General features: G+C 40.0%; 1 protein-coding gene across 1 annotated transcript; it reads right to left on the bottom strand.

Moving 5' to 3' along the window:
* Positions 1 to 1,855: 1,855 nt before the first annotated feature.
* LOC120557997 (eukaryotic translation initiation factor 4E type 3-like) lies at positions 1,856 to 15,863 on the bottom strand. Its single transcript, XM_039798765.1, has 7 exons — positions 15,518 to 15,863; positions 13,978 to 14,050; positions 8,419 to 8,513; positions 7,819 to 7,879; positions 7,648 to 7,714; positions 7,351 to 7,506; positions 1,856 to 3,450 (listed from the first exon to the last, which is right to left on the bottom strand). Exons 1-7 carry the CDS (start codon positions 15,700 to 15,702, stop codon positions 3,404 to 3,406), a joined length of 684 nt encoding a protein of 227 aa, XP_039654699.1. The 5' UTR covers positions 15,703 to 15,863; the 3' UTR covers positions 1,856 to 3,403.

Raw genomic sequence — 15,863 nt, 5'->3', positions numbered from 1 at the left:
AATACACTCAATGTACCACTAGGCCTAAGAAAATGGCATACTGACATGAAGCATACCGAACGGTATAGCGTGACACAACTGTATATCATTGTGACAGTGTGCTGCAAGTCAAATCGTACATCATAGTCTATGACCACTTTTATATAGTACTAATACATGGAATTAACAGTTTAATTGACATTTTACATAATACTTGCATTTTAATTCTAAAGTGCATGCTTAATCATACTTAGTGGTTCATTTTGTCAAGTGGTAGAAAGATGAAAGTCCAAAGACAAGGAAAAATGAATTAAGTGTTACAATAAGTTCACACTTATAAATGTGAAATAAGTGTCAGCAGGGGGGGGGGGGGAAGGTCCGCTGTCTCTGTTACCACAATTACAGCTAAGAACATTAAGCTTTGACCTGCATGCTCTTAGTATTTCATGAGTGTGCTGTAAAACCATAACACTTCCCTCATTTTATAACAATGTAGGTAATAAACGTCCTTTCTTTTGGCATTCATATGTTTCATACACAAATGATGAATAACAGCAACTCAAGTCTATTGTCGCAGAAAACAACTTTCAGCAGCGTTCAGTTTCAACGGCATCGCTGAAAATAAGATTTAAAAAACATTTTCTTTTTATATTCTACAAGTTTTCATGCAAGGGTTAGTCTGAGGAGTTGCTTTTGAAATGCAGCACCAAGGTTCTGTAACAATGTGTGCGTGTCAGTGCAAATCATATAACAGGAGCATTTCTTTCAAGATCAAGAGGCTTTTCTGTGTAGCCGCTGCTGGCAGGATCAGTTTTTTTTTTTTTTTCTCCCTCTGATCATTAGAGAAATGTTTCTGAACCACACAAGCCACTGGCCTGTGGATCCTTATAATGTTTGACTGCGGGTACAATCACATTTCTGAGATGGTTAAATGTGCTGGTCCTCACCAGCCAGGCTTTTGAACTATTTCAATTGGCTGTGGAAGTGCAGCTCAGTGTAGGCATGGTCCGCACAGAGTGGAGGTATATACCGTATATGCACTCTGCTCTGGTTTTCTAAATTACCGACAAGCCTTCTGAATGCATTTTATAACCACAGGTGACATAGACACTCTAAAATCTAAGCAAGTTAGCAACAGTGCTCTGTAACAAGTCTACTTATGCCCTTGTCGTTCTTAAATGCTCTACTTTAAGTAAAAATTGCACTTTGTGTAAAGTCTATGTGTGTGCACACTAAATGTTGCACTAAATTAAGAGTAAGAAAAGTGCAAGTGTATAAAGTAAATAAAGTAGCATAGCTACAATAAGAAAGAAATTAAAAAGTTATGTTGTTGGGTTTCCTGCCAAAACATCTGCACACTTTTTGAAATCAAATTTAATGAAGGTATTTCCCATCTTCCCTCAGGAGACATACCAGTGAGAGTATAATGTGCAACTGTTCCAATTAAATGTGATGAATCAGCACTCAGTAGGATGAGCCAAACATGAACATGTTTCAATGGTGTGACATGCTTTTTCTTTGTTTAATTTAACCCTTAAAGGAATATATATATATAATATATATATATATATATAAAATACGGTTTTTATAAGTCTATTACTTAACAAATAATTTTAAATTATCGTTTTGGTTTTTCAACGTTATATTTTTCACAAACTGACACATCTGTCCAGTGTTGTGGACACTACACACACTAACACAATAACCATTCAGTATGTGTAACGCCAGCATGATTCTGATAATATCGCTTGGTATAAGTGAAAGATGCTAAAAAACTGAGGTATTAACGCACACCCCACATGTCAGAATGGCAACACTGTCTTTTCATATTTATTGTTGGTTGTACTGTTAAGGAAAGAAACACACATGATAATAATAGTATTTTCATTTACATTTTATTTACTTTGTCCATATCACTGCAAAAAGGAAATATTGTCCCCTCATAACTAACGTATCGACCAGCCCGAAGCTGCACAATAAAAATGGTTTGATATACAATAATACCAGAAGCATTCAGTTTATTGTAGCCTACACTGCAATCGCATAACTGTTTGGGTGATGAAGTCTCACAAAAATGACCCAGATTTGTAAAAGGAGCTGGTACAAAATGTTTTTCTATTTTTTTTATTAATAGTGATGCTATTTCTCATTATGGACATGATCAAATAGGTGAGGTCAGTGTAACTTCTGGTTTAAAGTGTACTTTTCTTTGAAGCAGCAGTATAACTTGACTCAATGACTGAATTGAAACTCGCCAAATCTGTCATATTTGACTTTTTCATAACGATAAAATTTGACATATTGTATAAAAATGTCACAAACAATGTGCAGTATACAGTCTGTGACCCCATATAGGAAAGCAGAGGGGCTACTTTCAACATGGGGTATCGAAAGAAATGTCAAATGCGGTGCAGTTAAGAACATTCATAAGAGGCATCTTTCAAGATGGCTTTTGCTCTTTAACTAAGACTACATCCACACATCCTTCCCTGATTCGCTACGCCCCTATCACGTCACCCTTTTCTGGAAGAAAACAAACAACGTCAACCTTGACTACCAGTGGGTAATTCAACATGGATAACTACTTACAGCCGCTGCTGACCTTGTTGGCTAAGCTTGCAGCTGTTGCGCAGTTAAATTCTGCATTTTATAACGGAGATTATTTCCGAAACGGTGGTAAAACATCTGGACGGAGGTCGTTTTCGTTTTTTAAAAACACGGTTTTAAAAATGTATTAGTGTGGACGTAGTCTAGAGCAGAGTCTTCTTCCCTATGATGGCTTTATAACTAAGGGACGCTGTGATCAAAATAGGTATTCATGTGCAATATGTCCAAGTGTTACCCTGATTTAAATTTGATGTACGCTTGATGAAGTTTCAAAAAACCAAATGGGACATTCAATTCATCCTCAAAAGTGGAAAAACTCCAGCTGTATAAAACACCATTGGGATGCAAACTTCTTAAACAGCAGAGAAGTGCCTTGGCACTGACTAAGTAGACTTAATTAAACATAAACATGACATGAATTAAGATACCCTACATAAACAGTTAAAACACTAGTTCTGTAGCAGCTACTTCTATACCAGGAATACATTGTGAGGTCCATAGGCTGTGCAGAGAACAGGACCAGGACAGTTCAGTTCAGTTCAGCAAAAGGAGGAAGTCAAAACCAACATGAACTAATGAACTCCGGATGAGATTTATGTTGGATATACATTCTCTCGAGAGTTCAGAGCTTTAGGACCCACCTCAAAATGAAACAAGGCATCAGTCATAACAAGTTATAAAAATATATTGATAACATTTCATTGTTGAATGCAAAATAATATCCTTGATTAGGTTGTGGACAGCGCCTTAAAGGCAGGTACAGAGTTCAGGTTTAAAATAAAAAAAAAAGAAAAAAAAAGAAGTGCATTACAATAATTTAATGTCTTGAGCGTCCTCCTTCAAAGGCATGATGTTCCATGTGAGCTGAAATGTCACAGTGATTCATGGTGAGTATTAACTCTTCTGTTAGGCATACAAACATCATTTTACATGCTAGACACCATTTGGACCTTGATTACAGAATTACCTTTTTGTTTTTGAATATAAAAACTTGTATACCCATCGCCAGATTTTAAAGCTATAGTGCGTAGTTTCTGTCGCCCCCATGAGGAATTATAAACAATGACGACAACGCTGTCGGCGCGTCCACATGATACGAGCCTTAAAGCATTCCCGACCTGGCGCGCGACAGTGTGCTGTTTATACTTGCGCGTGGTGGTCGTGACACTAGTTGCGGTCTTCTCCTGAACAGAGGTGACCGTTTCTATGGACTAGAAGAAGAAAAAAGGTCAACAACGGCAGAACTGGCAGCAGCAGCATTGACGTCAATTCGAGGATCACACGGGAATCAATTGTCGCTCCCATCCCATCCCGAGCCCACGAAAATACTCCCGTCACATCTCGATCATGTGACTGCTTCCCCGAAAAAAATTCCTGTCCTGCAAAATCCCGAGAGAAAGACTCCCGAATCCCGTCCCGCTCCCGTTTCGTTCCCTATGTTGTCTAAAGTTATCAGACTCTGTGTGTGTGTGTGTGTGTGTGTGTGTGTGCACAGCTGCAGCGGTGGCCCGAGGGAGCGAGAGCAGCTCCTCTGCGCTGATGTTGTTGTGTGAATGCAGCGCTGCAGAGCAGAGCCGTTTGTCTCTCACTGCTGGGTGGGTTAGGTTAGGTTAGATTAATTTTTCGAGACTCCCGTGGGTCACGGTATTCCCAATCAACAAAAGGTATTGTGAGTTGTAAGTGGTTCTCTTTTCTAAAACGAAATACCTCGCAATCTTTGGGCGCACTCACCGCATTGCAGCGCCATTTCTTAATTTAATCTCCGGCTCCGTCCCGCTCTAGTTGATTTCTATGCTTGATCCGTCCCGAACACGTTACCGACAGTAAAATTGACTCCCGTACCGCGGGACTCCCGCGGGAATCACGAAAAATTGTCACCCTCTAATGTCAATGTCAAGATGATATTGGAGTCAATGGATGAGAAAGAACAGCTGCTCTTGAGCCTGCTTGCAAAGAAACAAAGAAAAAGAAGGTGGAGTGTCCGTACTTTGAATAACGGCAGACATAAATATGGTGAGTTCGATATCCTCGTGAAACAAATGAGGATGATAGACGAAGAGAAGCACTTTGAATAATTCAGATTGTCTGCACAACGATTCGATGACCGACTTCGTCGGATCAAGTCTTTCATTCACCATAACAGAACTCATCTTAACCCGGTAAGTTTACAAGAGAGACTTGCAGTCACTCTGAGAAGCTTGACCTCGAACTCATCTATGCTTCCTGTTTCCGCTTTGTCGTGCGCCGCTGAAAAAAAATCCGCCAGCGAGATCTACGTCACTTTGACGTCACGTTGTCACGCGACCGGTTGGGAGCGGCGACTGTAAAAAGGCCTTTACGCGATGGCGCCCCCACCCCTCCTCCACGCAGTTGCTAGCAGCTAAGGAGGAGAGCAACATGATTAGCTTTGTAGCAACTCATTTGGCAATGGCTTGACTGTAACAGATGTTTATTAATATCAAAAAGTTATGCACTAAAGCTTTAACAGGAAAAAGGTTTAATTTAAAAACTAGTATAATAAGTCTACAAAAACCTGCTCCGTTTAGCTCATTTTAATATAAGGAACACGTATTTAACATGTAGTGACAAGACTAGCCCCTGTGAATGTGATGTGTGGAGCAGGTATGAAGGCATATGGAGCATATATAAATATAAAGCCCAGGGGTCTTATTTATAAACGTGGCGTACGCCCAAAACGGGGCTGAAAATGTGCGTACGCCACTTCCCACGCAAAGGTTGTGATTTATAAAAAACAAACTTGACGGGAGAATGTGCGGACCTCCACGCAAACTCTGACCCATGCGTACGCACATTTTGGAGACAAAAAAGGAATTGGCGACACAAATGGTGAGGTGGTGAACTGAAATCAGACTGCAGAGAGTAAATGGGAATAAGATTACTCGTAATATTTTCTAGTAAAGATGCCTCACGCACATTATTTCACTCCATATCGTCCACTTTACCATGAAGATGAAATCCAGCAGTGTTATTTGTGCTTGTACTGAGTGATAACTGTTCCATAAACACCTCCAACTCAAATCTTAAATAAAAATTTGTTCTTAATATTTAATCGCCGCTGTCTCGCCATCACATTGTCCGCTACAGAAGCGCAGGAGGAGATGGCCCGACTGCATGGAATACAGGATAGCATCAAATACCCTACCATTGGATAGCTGCAGAACACAGTGTAAACAACTAAATATCTGTCTTTAAAACTGTGCATATATCATCAAATGTCAAAGTCTGGAAATACAGCCGTTAAGCTCTCGCGCAATCATTACCCTTAATGTACTCATTATCAGTAAAACCTGCATGAAGAAAAGTGTGTTTGACTATTACACTTTATTTCGTCTTCAAATTGTATCTCGGAGTGGGGAATACCACTAGTTGATGCTGTGATTTTGGCAAGGTGTTAACAATAACAATTGTTTTTATATACATATATATACATATACATACATACATACATATATATATATATATATATATATATATATATATATACATATACATATATATATATATATACATATATATACATATATATATATACACACATATATACATATATATATATACACACATATATACATATATATATATACACACATATATACATATATATATATATACACACATATATATATATATATATATATATATATATATATATATATATATATATATATATATACACACACACACACTGTGGTGACCCCCGTGCGTAATGCTGCATTATGGCACTGCTGGCCCTGCAGGAGGACTACACCAATGGAAGAATCAGGAGAAAAAGAGACTTCAGGGGCCATGACGATGACTGGCTAATATGCCGATTTAGATTTTCTAAAGCTGAGCTCTTGGATCTATGTACTGAATTGGGTCCAGTAGAGAGGGCAACGTGCCGGAACCGTGCCATCCCGATCTAAATACAGGTCCTCGCTACTCTGGTGGAACCCGGCTGTTTCCAGAGGGAAATGGCAGACAGCTAAGTGTTTTTTTTTATAAATATTATATATAATCTTCAACTTTATCACTAAGGCTTGTTTGGATTTAATATATAGTTCTTTTAAATCTTATTATATACGTCTGGTATATCGAAGCTGTCCCCGAGTGCCGTAATGCCTGCCGTTTTGGACATATTATTAATATATGTAGTCTATAGATCAGGGTTCCATACACTGTGCAAGAACAGGCCGAAATTATAATTCAATTTGCAGCAATTCCTGAACGTCTGAGAAGTTTTTTGCTTTTTCTCTGCCAGTCTTCATGATTCGGTGTAACAACTGCCAGGGTCATATACAGATCAGCATTCACGAGGTGCTTTGCATTGACTATTTATGGTTAAAAATGGGCGTGTACAGGGCGGGATAATTGGCTGATCCACGTACGCACGCTTGTAGGTGATCTCTGATTTATAAAGGGAACATTGCTTACAGGTGTGCATACACACGGTTTTATAAATCTGACTTTTTTTTGGCGTACGCCATTTTGGGCTTTTGGGTGTACGTACACTTTTAGAAAAGGATCCTAAGCACAGCCTACAGCAGCTCTGGCATGCATGCGTGATCTGGTTGGAACTATGTGCTTCAAATGTGCATAGTTCAATCCGCAGTCAATATCCTGGACATACTTTTTTCTACAGTCTGACTTGACTCTTGATATGTGAAGGTTTCTGACAAGGTATCTGTAAAGCTTAAGCTCATTCCATTTCTAAATCCCAAAAGGTACAAATCATGTAAGTGGGAAAAAAATGGGCATACTTACACTTATAAAAAACAGCTTTAAAAGATATGGATGGGAGGAGCTCATAGACTTTTCCCAAGATATTTGCTTCGTTAGCAAGAGATGCATCACTATTCCAGACTTGTACGACATCTTCCCGATCCCGAACGCTAACACTGACACCAACGACCTCATCGTCTGGAAAATAAAAGGAGACAAAACAGACGGTGAATAAATACAGTACTCTTCAATGCAATTGCAATTGGGAGGGGTGGGATTTCTTTTTTTATTCTAAAAACAAGAACATCAAATATTAAGTATGGACTTATAGTAGCTCACCTGAGGCACAGTAATCTGCAAACTGTTCCCCAATAGTGGCAAGTAACAATTCTTTCCAAACTGCAGACTGGAGCAGGAAGAACACAGATGAGCTCATTAATAATTCAGTTATTTTTAATATTGTGTGATAGTATTGTGTGAAAAAGGAGCAAAACGGAGCACAACACCTACAGTGCTTTCTTTTGGTATTTTCATCTTCCATACTCCTCCTTTTGCATTGCTTTCTTCCTCCCTGTTGGTGTAAAAAAAGATATATTTAAAATGATACTAACTATGCAACCCTAACCTAGTTACCAGTTTTTACATTATATACATATTTTACTTAAAATGAATTCAAGTGACGTAGAGATAAATGTTGGATATGGTAAAAAAGTTAATGCAAAAATGTCTATCAGAATGGGTTGGAAAACCTGTGAAAGTATCAAACAGGTAACCTTTAATATACTGTATGCCCTACCAATTATCATGCAACATGTCTGATGGTCTTATAATAATAATAATAATAATAATAATAATAATAACGATGTAATGTTGTTGTGATATACTTAAATATATATTTACATCCCTTTCAAGTTGAGTAGGTGTATTGTTATTATTACATTATCAGTTTTTCTTCTATGTCCAATGCAACTGGAGAAAATGTTGTATTGCATGTTAACAGGTTATAACATTACATGACAGTTACTGCATGAGCTACAGTTAGAATGTGCCCTCTGTTCATGCTGGAGTTAAGGAATATAATCATAATATTTATAACAACAACAGACTCACCACAGAGGCCTCCGCTCTCCGCGCATTAAGTGATAGCTACATCTCAAAGGCAGGGCTGTGGCTGGGGGGATGTTGTTGTATACACTCCAGAACATCTGAAAACAAAAAAAAGAGACAGGTCATGCCTGCAACCAAAAAGAGTTGCTTTCCTTTCTTAAAGCTCCAAGACAAAGCTACCATTCTGTGACACAATTGCACAATAATATATACTGACAATAGCCTGGCTCCACCCTCCTATGTACTTCCGCTCAATTTTCATTTTTCTTCAGTACTCGGTCTGGGTTTGCGGTATAATCTTGGGTTTTCTTCGGCCAACTCTTTAATGGTCCAATCAGCGAACAGAGGGAGTGGCTGAGAACGAGGACGTTGAGGTCGTGCGCTAGTTTGAGTTGTAGTTCCGTAATGGCGGCGGAGAAAGATGCGAGCAAAGCCATTCGGTCCGTTGTGGCAACGCCGCCGAATATCCAGAAGTTAAAGCCCGAGCAAAAACAACCTCTGCTGAGTTGTGTTGGGGGCCATGATGTTGTGGCTCTCCTCCCCACAGGGTTTGGGAAAAGTTTGATTTTCCAGCTCGCTCTGTTAGTGGTGAAGGAGTTTGCTAAGGCGAACGCTAGCAATGCTAAGCCAACGTCATAACCAAATGTTAGCGATTGGTTATGGCAGATCCAGAGTGGCTCTGGGCAGATCCAATAGTTTGAAACTTCAGAGTACCCGCCTTCAAGGAAGTTAACACTTGTCAATGGAGACTGGCCAGACTCTCTGTACAAATGAAATGGACCAGAGTCTGGTAGGACCAGGCTAATGGACCAGAGTCTGGTAGGACCAGGCTAATGGACCAGAGTCTGGTAGGACCAGGCTAATGGACCAGAGTCTGGTAAGACCAGGCTATACTGACAATACTTATGAAGCCAAATCCAAAAAAAGGACCACCATGCTACAAGAAAAACATTTTTCCAAGTGCTTTGTAATTTCACACATCAAATCAGACAAAAGCACATTGTATGACACTTTGCTCGTTCGTGTATTTTCCAGGTTATGAAGCTCAGCGCAAATTCTTTCAGGAGGACTTCTAATAACTTCAATCACCGCTCTCTTCCTAAAACTATTCCGCTGTTTAGAGGCGTTCATTTTCAGTTAACCGACCAGAATTGGCCACGAAATTCACGATCCAATCGCAGCATTACACCCGTGCTTTAAATCTGTTTCTCTCTCTGCTGCTGCCAGCTGTCGTTTCAGGCAAAGCGGGCAACCCTCCTCCTCCCCTTCCACCTCCAGTCACCATCACCCTGGGTCCTCCAGCAGAACGCTACGTCGACTCCTTCGCTCCGGTCTTGGCGCTCCTTCGCCGCCACCACCAGTGTCTAGATTCCATTGGGGGGGGGGGATATGTCTTGGCTTCTCTAACCATTTAGAAATTATTTTATAACGATGGAATCTAATCTCCAAAGTCTCTGTACAGTTCATATTATGCACATGTACAATACATCTTTGCATATCTGCAACGAAGTCTCTCCTGATTGAATTGTTATGGCATTCTTCTCTAGACTCATATACTCCACCATCATTGCCCTCAGGGGACAACCTGTGAAAAGCCTTGGATTTTAGCTTTAATGTCCCAATCAGTACAAAGTACATGATAAGAGTTTGACTGCATTTTGTTTGTCTCAGCTTATTTACACTGAAACTACGGTTTCACTTCTATGTTTAAAAAAAAAATTTGAAATGTAAACAAAACTTCTTTACCAAAATCTTTACCACAAATATTACTTACTTAGATTTGGCTGTTGTATAATGCCCATTTTTTATATTAAAATATCGGTCAAGGAGTTGACAGACCGCCGGCATCAGTCCTGTGTTCTGGCATTTCGGTGATGATTGCACAAACATTATGCTTATTTTAAGTATAGTTCACATACTGAAAGTCCCCATGAAAACATTAAACCGACTACCCCTTTACAACATACATGCCATCAGAGCATGACATCAAAAAGGTAGTACTGCAAGGCACTGCAACATACAGTGAGTGCAGAAACACAGATCAGTTTGAATTTCACTGGTAAAAGCTATGATGTCAATCAACAGTACACTACATACGGAGGTCAACCATTTTGTTAAAGAGTAAGATCCTTTTTTTTTTTTTTTTTTTTTTGCTATTGCCAAACCCACCAGACTCCATTTCAAAGTCAAAGTATCTTTATTAGTCTCCCTAAGGAGAAATGTATTTTGGACACTGAGAGAAATTGCTGCAAGAGTTACAACAGAGACACACAACAAGCACCGGGTTAAAACAATTAAAAGACAAATACACTATACTGTAGTTTTACAGTAAACATTTGGGCTACTAAAAGAGCTATGCAAATTACAAATTACCATTTTCTATACTTGTGCAAAAAACCCCATCCTTCCTACATTCTTCTGTTCTCCCTTACATGCCTTACAATCATTCCTACTTCCGTAAGCATCCATGCATTGAGTCATAAATAAACATAAATTTATCCATTCATAAATATCCATACATTCAGTTATAAAAAAAATGCATTCATTCCTCCATTCATATCCATACATACATTCAGTCACAGATATACATTAAAGAATTCATAGTCACACGTTCATCTCTGCTCATTCATGAGTTTAACTGAGAGAAATAAATTAATTACTGTTAATTCAATCAATTAAATAAACAGTAATGTTATCATCGTAAAACACACTTTTAAAAAGGTCCAATATGTAATAAATTTACTGTAATAAATCCCCAAATGACCCCAATGCGTCATCAGATATTAAGGAAACATGCTAAGTTGAAATACTATATTTTCTGACAACAATGCTAATGCCAGTATTTTCTCCTTTTGAAATTTCAGTTCCATGACGGATTTCTGTTTGTGTTTTGGCCTGTGTGTTGTTATCAACTGCCCAGTTTGACAGCCAGGCCGGGTTGCCAGATATACCTGTAAAAAATAAACTCAGCGCGCTACAGCTGTTAACGTTAGTACAGCCATGAAAGCAGCAAACAAACGGGATCAACGGAGATAGATTCTACCCGACCTAAAAAAAATGCACGTTTCTAACAGTTGCGTGACCACAGACGTAAGAAACCCCTGGTAAATTATTGGAGATGTATTTGAAAGATGGAGACAGCTTAGAGCCCAAAAGGACGCTGAGTTGGCTAATTTCCTCCTGAACAGGTAAGCATTAGCTTCAGGCTAATTTATCACAGCCACTAGGGACGGGCATTTTATGTCATTTCAACATTTGTGTACTCACATTGAATTATATAGCTAGAGTACCTGAGCTGGTTACTCGCAAAATCAATTGAGACACAGCCAGTAAAGTGACCCCGACTGGTCCCTGCTAACGCCGCCATGCTAACGTTAAACTGCCTGTCTCTCTTAGACGCTCTTAGTTATGCTCTTAGTTATGCTGTTATAGACTGCCTTCCGTCCTTCCTTCCTTCCCTCCTCTCTCCTCCTCTCTTTCCTTTGACTGCTCTCTCCTCTCACTTTCCATTTGTGTGCATCCCTTCCCACGGGATGCTTGTTACTAACATGGCTCTGAGGAGTTTGCTCACCGGAGTCCTTGTGCTTTGATTTTTTCTCACCCAGCATATTACCTTGGAGTACATTGGCACCAAGATCTTGTTGCAGCTGTCGCCGTGGTCATGCTGCACTCCCTACTAAGCCCTGCGGTGCCCTGCAGTGTCATGCTGCGTCCTGCAGCTTCCTGCTACGTCCATCCATGCTCTGCTGTGCCGTGCTACATCCTGTAATGCCCTGCAGCGCCCTGATATGACATGAACTACTACGACTATCATTTGAAGTCACTATTCCATTATCTTTAAAGTGACTATTATTGCCACTGTTCATCACATCCCCAACCGGCACCGTCAGACACCGCCTACCAAGAGCCTGGGTCTGTCCCAGGTTTCTTCCTAAAAGGGAGTTTTTCCTCGCCACTGTCGCATTGCTTGCTCTTGGGGAATTATTAGAATTGTTGGGGCTTTGTAAATTATAGAGTGTGGTCTAGACCTACTCTATCTGTAAAGTGTCTCGAGATAACTCTTGTTATGATTTGATACTATAAATAAAATTGAATTGAATGGAATTAACGTTACCGGAGGACCAGGCAAGCAGGCCACGGCTGTTTACAATGTGTAGCCTGTTCGGTGGCCGTAGCCAACAACGGGGAGTTATTTTAAGCCAAGAGAGGGGGGCTGTAAATCGGGAAGAGAGGACTGTGAGTTTGCAGTGTGTATTTCAGTCGGGTGGAAAAGGACGGCAAGGTAGCGGTATTTTTAGTGGTTCCTATTGTAATTCTAAGCCGAGGAAGTGTGTCTGTCTGGCATGTGGAGAGAACGGCGAGGTTGTGGATTTTTAGCAGTTCCTACTACAGCTAGCTAATTCTAAGCCGAAAAAGTATGTCTGTCAGTTGGATACAGAGCGCTGCGTGAGCACTGGCTTTTACGACTGTCAATATAGCCAGCATCTAACGTTAGCTACTCCGCTGTGCTGTGGAGTAATGTCTGGCTATGTGAGACAAGCGTCTAGCAAGATTGTTGGATCAGCCTGGCAACCTACGTCTGGGGAGGAGGGGGCGGAAGAGACAACTCTCTCCAGTATTTTGGATTTGTACTGCAGTAACTATTTTTAAACACTAGCTGTCAGTATTACATATTGCACCTTTAAAGTCGACAAAAACAAAATACAACTATCAAAAGCGTCTTGGTTCGTCTTTTCACTGTTCCAACAATCACCACTCTGGTTTGGTTGAAATAAAGCCTTAATTCACCAATTTACATGTGGAAATATGCGGGCTCTATACACGCTATTGTTTATTTACAAAGTAAATAGAGTCTGGTGAGTTTGGAGATGGCGATTTCAGAGCTGTTTCTGGTTTAAACAAAAGGATTTCACTCTTCAACAAAAAGGTGTATCTCTGTAGGGATCCTTTCCATAACGTTGTTGACACTTAGAATAACAAGCTGAGTTTTGTCAGTGGCAAAAACAGCATTTTTAGTGGACGGAAATTGACGATGCACATTTGCACTGTATGATTACATTGCAGCCTGGCTCGTGGCTGTTGCTTACAGCGTTCTCACTCAATACTGGACCAATTTCAAAAGAGCTGTGTTCACATTAGTCCCTTACAGGTTCTGTAGGTAGGATTGTGGAGATCCAGGACTTAGCCAAAAAATTTGAACATCAATAACTTCTCAGTCCCTCCTCCCCTTAAGGGAGAATAAATGTGTGTGCATGAGCAGTGATTGACACGCAGTTAGACACCCCCCCTGGCCCTGACTGGTGCATCTGAACAGGGAGCGCTGGATTTTTGCAAATCGCACTACAGGCTGTAGGTGGTGCCAGAGGAGCCAGATTTTTTTTTTATTATTCCCTGATTCATGTAGTTCTACTTAAACATAGGGTCAGTTTCAGCAAATAGGACAGAATGTTTGTTTTATAAGTCTTACCTACTGCACCTTTAAGATACCAATGCATGGGGAAATAGGGTCCAGGTTGGAAAAAAAAAACAGGAATTATGCTTTAAGATGATATCAAATCTCACCTGAACACTTTGCACGGTGTAGATCTTCTTCAGATTGGATTCACATTCTGCAGCCGTAGTGCCCGGTAATGACCTTAAAGAACAAGTGAAAACTGTTTTAACCCAAAGTAATGATACACTGATGGAACAAGGAAATAAACAAGCTGTGTTGCCTACACACAAAACATGGTCAGGTTCATGCTTTGTTTTCTTTATTCTTTTTGGTCAGCTAGTCTATAATACTGAGAGTTGACCAGCTTTAGAACAGAGTTTTTCTATATTTTTGAAGATTTTGTAAAAAAACAGATGGAGCTTATTTTCATGCCAAAATTACATAGATTACATATAGATGCACCAAGCTGTCTTAATTAGGGCTGCAACTAACAATATAATGTCGATTTTTTTTCAATTAACTGTTCACTGTTAATTGCTCATCACAAGTTCTGAGAGCCCAATGTGACATCTTCAAATGTCTTCTTTTTTTCAGACACACAGTCCAAATAAATTCGATTTAAAATCATATAGAACCCAGAAAAGCAGCAAATCGTCACACTTGAGGCTGGAGCCAGAGAATTCATCATCTCGACTTGATAAAACAAGTAGATCCACCAAGAAGTTATTGACTAACTTCTTTCAGTGTTATTGGGGTCTGTGATCTGGGAATTCTTATGTACTTTAAAAAGTTTCAGGAGTAGGCTAAATTCATTAATATTTCACTCCTTGCAGGTCAGCACGTAACACATAAACGTTAACGTTAAAAAGTTATGACTTTTATGCGTTTATGGGTTACATAAAAGTTGTGACTTTTATGTGTTTGCCTATAGGCTATTTTTCAGCAGCGTCATCCAAACTTTTGGAAACCTTTGCTGCAAGGCGGAAGGTAAAACAATAAACAATACAACAAGGTCTAATAAAAAAAGAACGAAAGAACTCTTATTTTGATAAGAACGTTTCCGCAGCAAGGTTACAATGTAGCTTATTACAGTCTCGCATAAGTCAACACTAGCTGCCTACATATTTGGCTAATGGAAAAGGTGAATTCTTGTATTCCTTAGGCTAACTGTGCTACTTTTTGGACTATGTACCCTATCAGGCTACCCTGCTGGGAAACAGAGCTAAAGTCAATTGAATTGCATGTTTGAAAACCCCAAAATGACAGAGTAGGCTATGTCCACCGTGTTACGTAGGAGCCATAATAACGCGTCGTTACTTGTTAACAACATAGCCGTGAAAATGCTTACTTTCTTACGGAATGTCTGTTAAACACGCTCATTTGCTCCATGTTGCTTTCATGTTTTAATACCAAAAAAATAACAGAGTAAGCATGTCCACTGTGTTACGTAGGAGGCATTAACTTGGATAACATTATAGCCGTGAAAATGCTTACTTTCTAACGGTACTATAACTAGAAGAATGTTATGTTTAACCCTGTCCCGCTACATTTGCCCCCGGAGGCCTGCGGAAAGCTGTGGCCTTGAGTAATATTTTTTTCCTCCATCATTCCTGCTCGTCCCGGGGGGCTATAAACTCAGACAACGCGGAAGACAGGGGGAAATATTACCTGTCCAGCCAAAACGTCCAAGGTGAGTGCAGAGGCAGCGTTGTCGTCTCGTCTTCTCGGTGTTTCTTTGTGATATTTTCCAACTCTTTCTCGTCGATGTCAATGTTGTTTTCAGAGGAAACCGTCTGGCCGCTCAGGGCGCCCCTGTCCATCTGTAGATCTGGCTGACCAGCCGGAACCGCCATTTCAGCAGGCACAAAGCTAACCTTTTTATATCTCCTTGTGTATCTCCTTAATAAAAGCACCCGGCTAGTCTTTATCTCCAGATACGAAACACACACACTACCGCTTTTCCGCCTACCGACTGGTGACGTCTCTGCGTCACTGGGCAGAAGACAAACGTCAC

The sequence above is a fragment of the Perca fluviatilis genome, chromosome 4 (assembly GCF_010015445.1).
Source record: "Perca fluviatilis chromosome 4, GENO_Pfluv_1.0, whole genome shotgun sequence".
NCBI classification, from domain to species: domain Eukaryota; kingdom Metazoa; phylum Chordata; class Actinopteri; order Perciformes; family Percidae; genus Perca; species Perca fluviatilis.
The sequence above is the reverse complement of the archived record's forward strand: the minus strand, read 5'-3'. Positions and strand labels throughout refer to the sequence as shown.

Coding starts and splice junctions, on each gene's coding strand:
- LOC120557997 (XM_039798765.1), bottom strand. CDS start 15,702: ATGGCGGTTCCGGCTGGTCAGCCAGATCTACAGATGGACAGGGGCGCC. Junction 8,514..13,977: donor ACACCGTGCAAAGTGTTCAG/GTGAGATTTGAT, acceptor TTTTGTTTTCAG/ATGTTCTGGAGTGTATACAA. Junction 3,451..7,350: donor TAAAGCTGTTTTTTATAAGT/GTAAGTATGCCC, acceptor GTGACATTTCAG/CTCACATGGAACATCATGCC.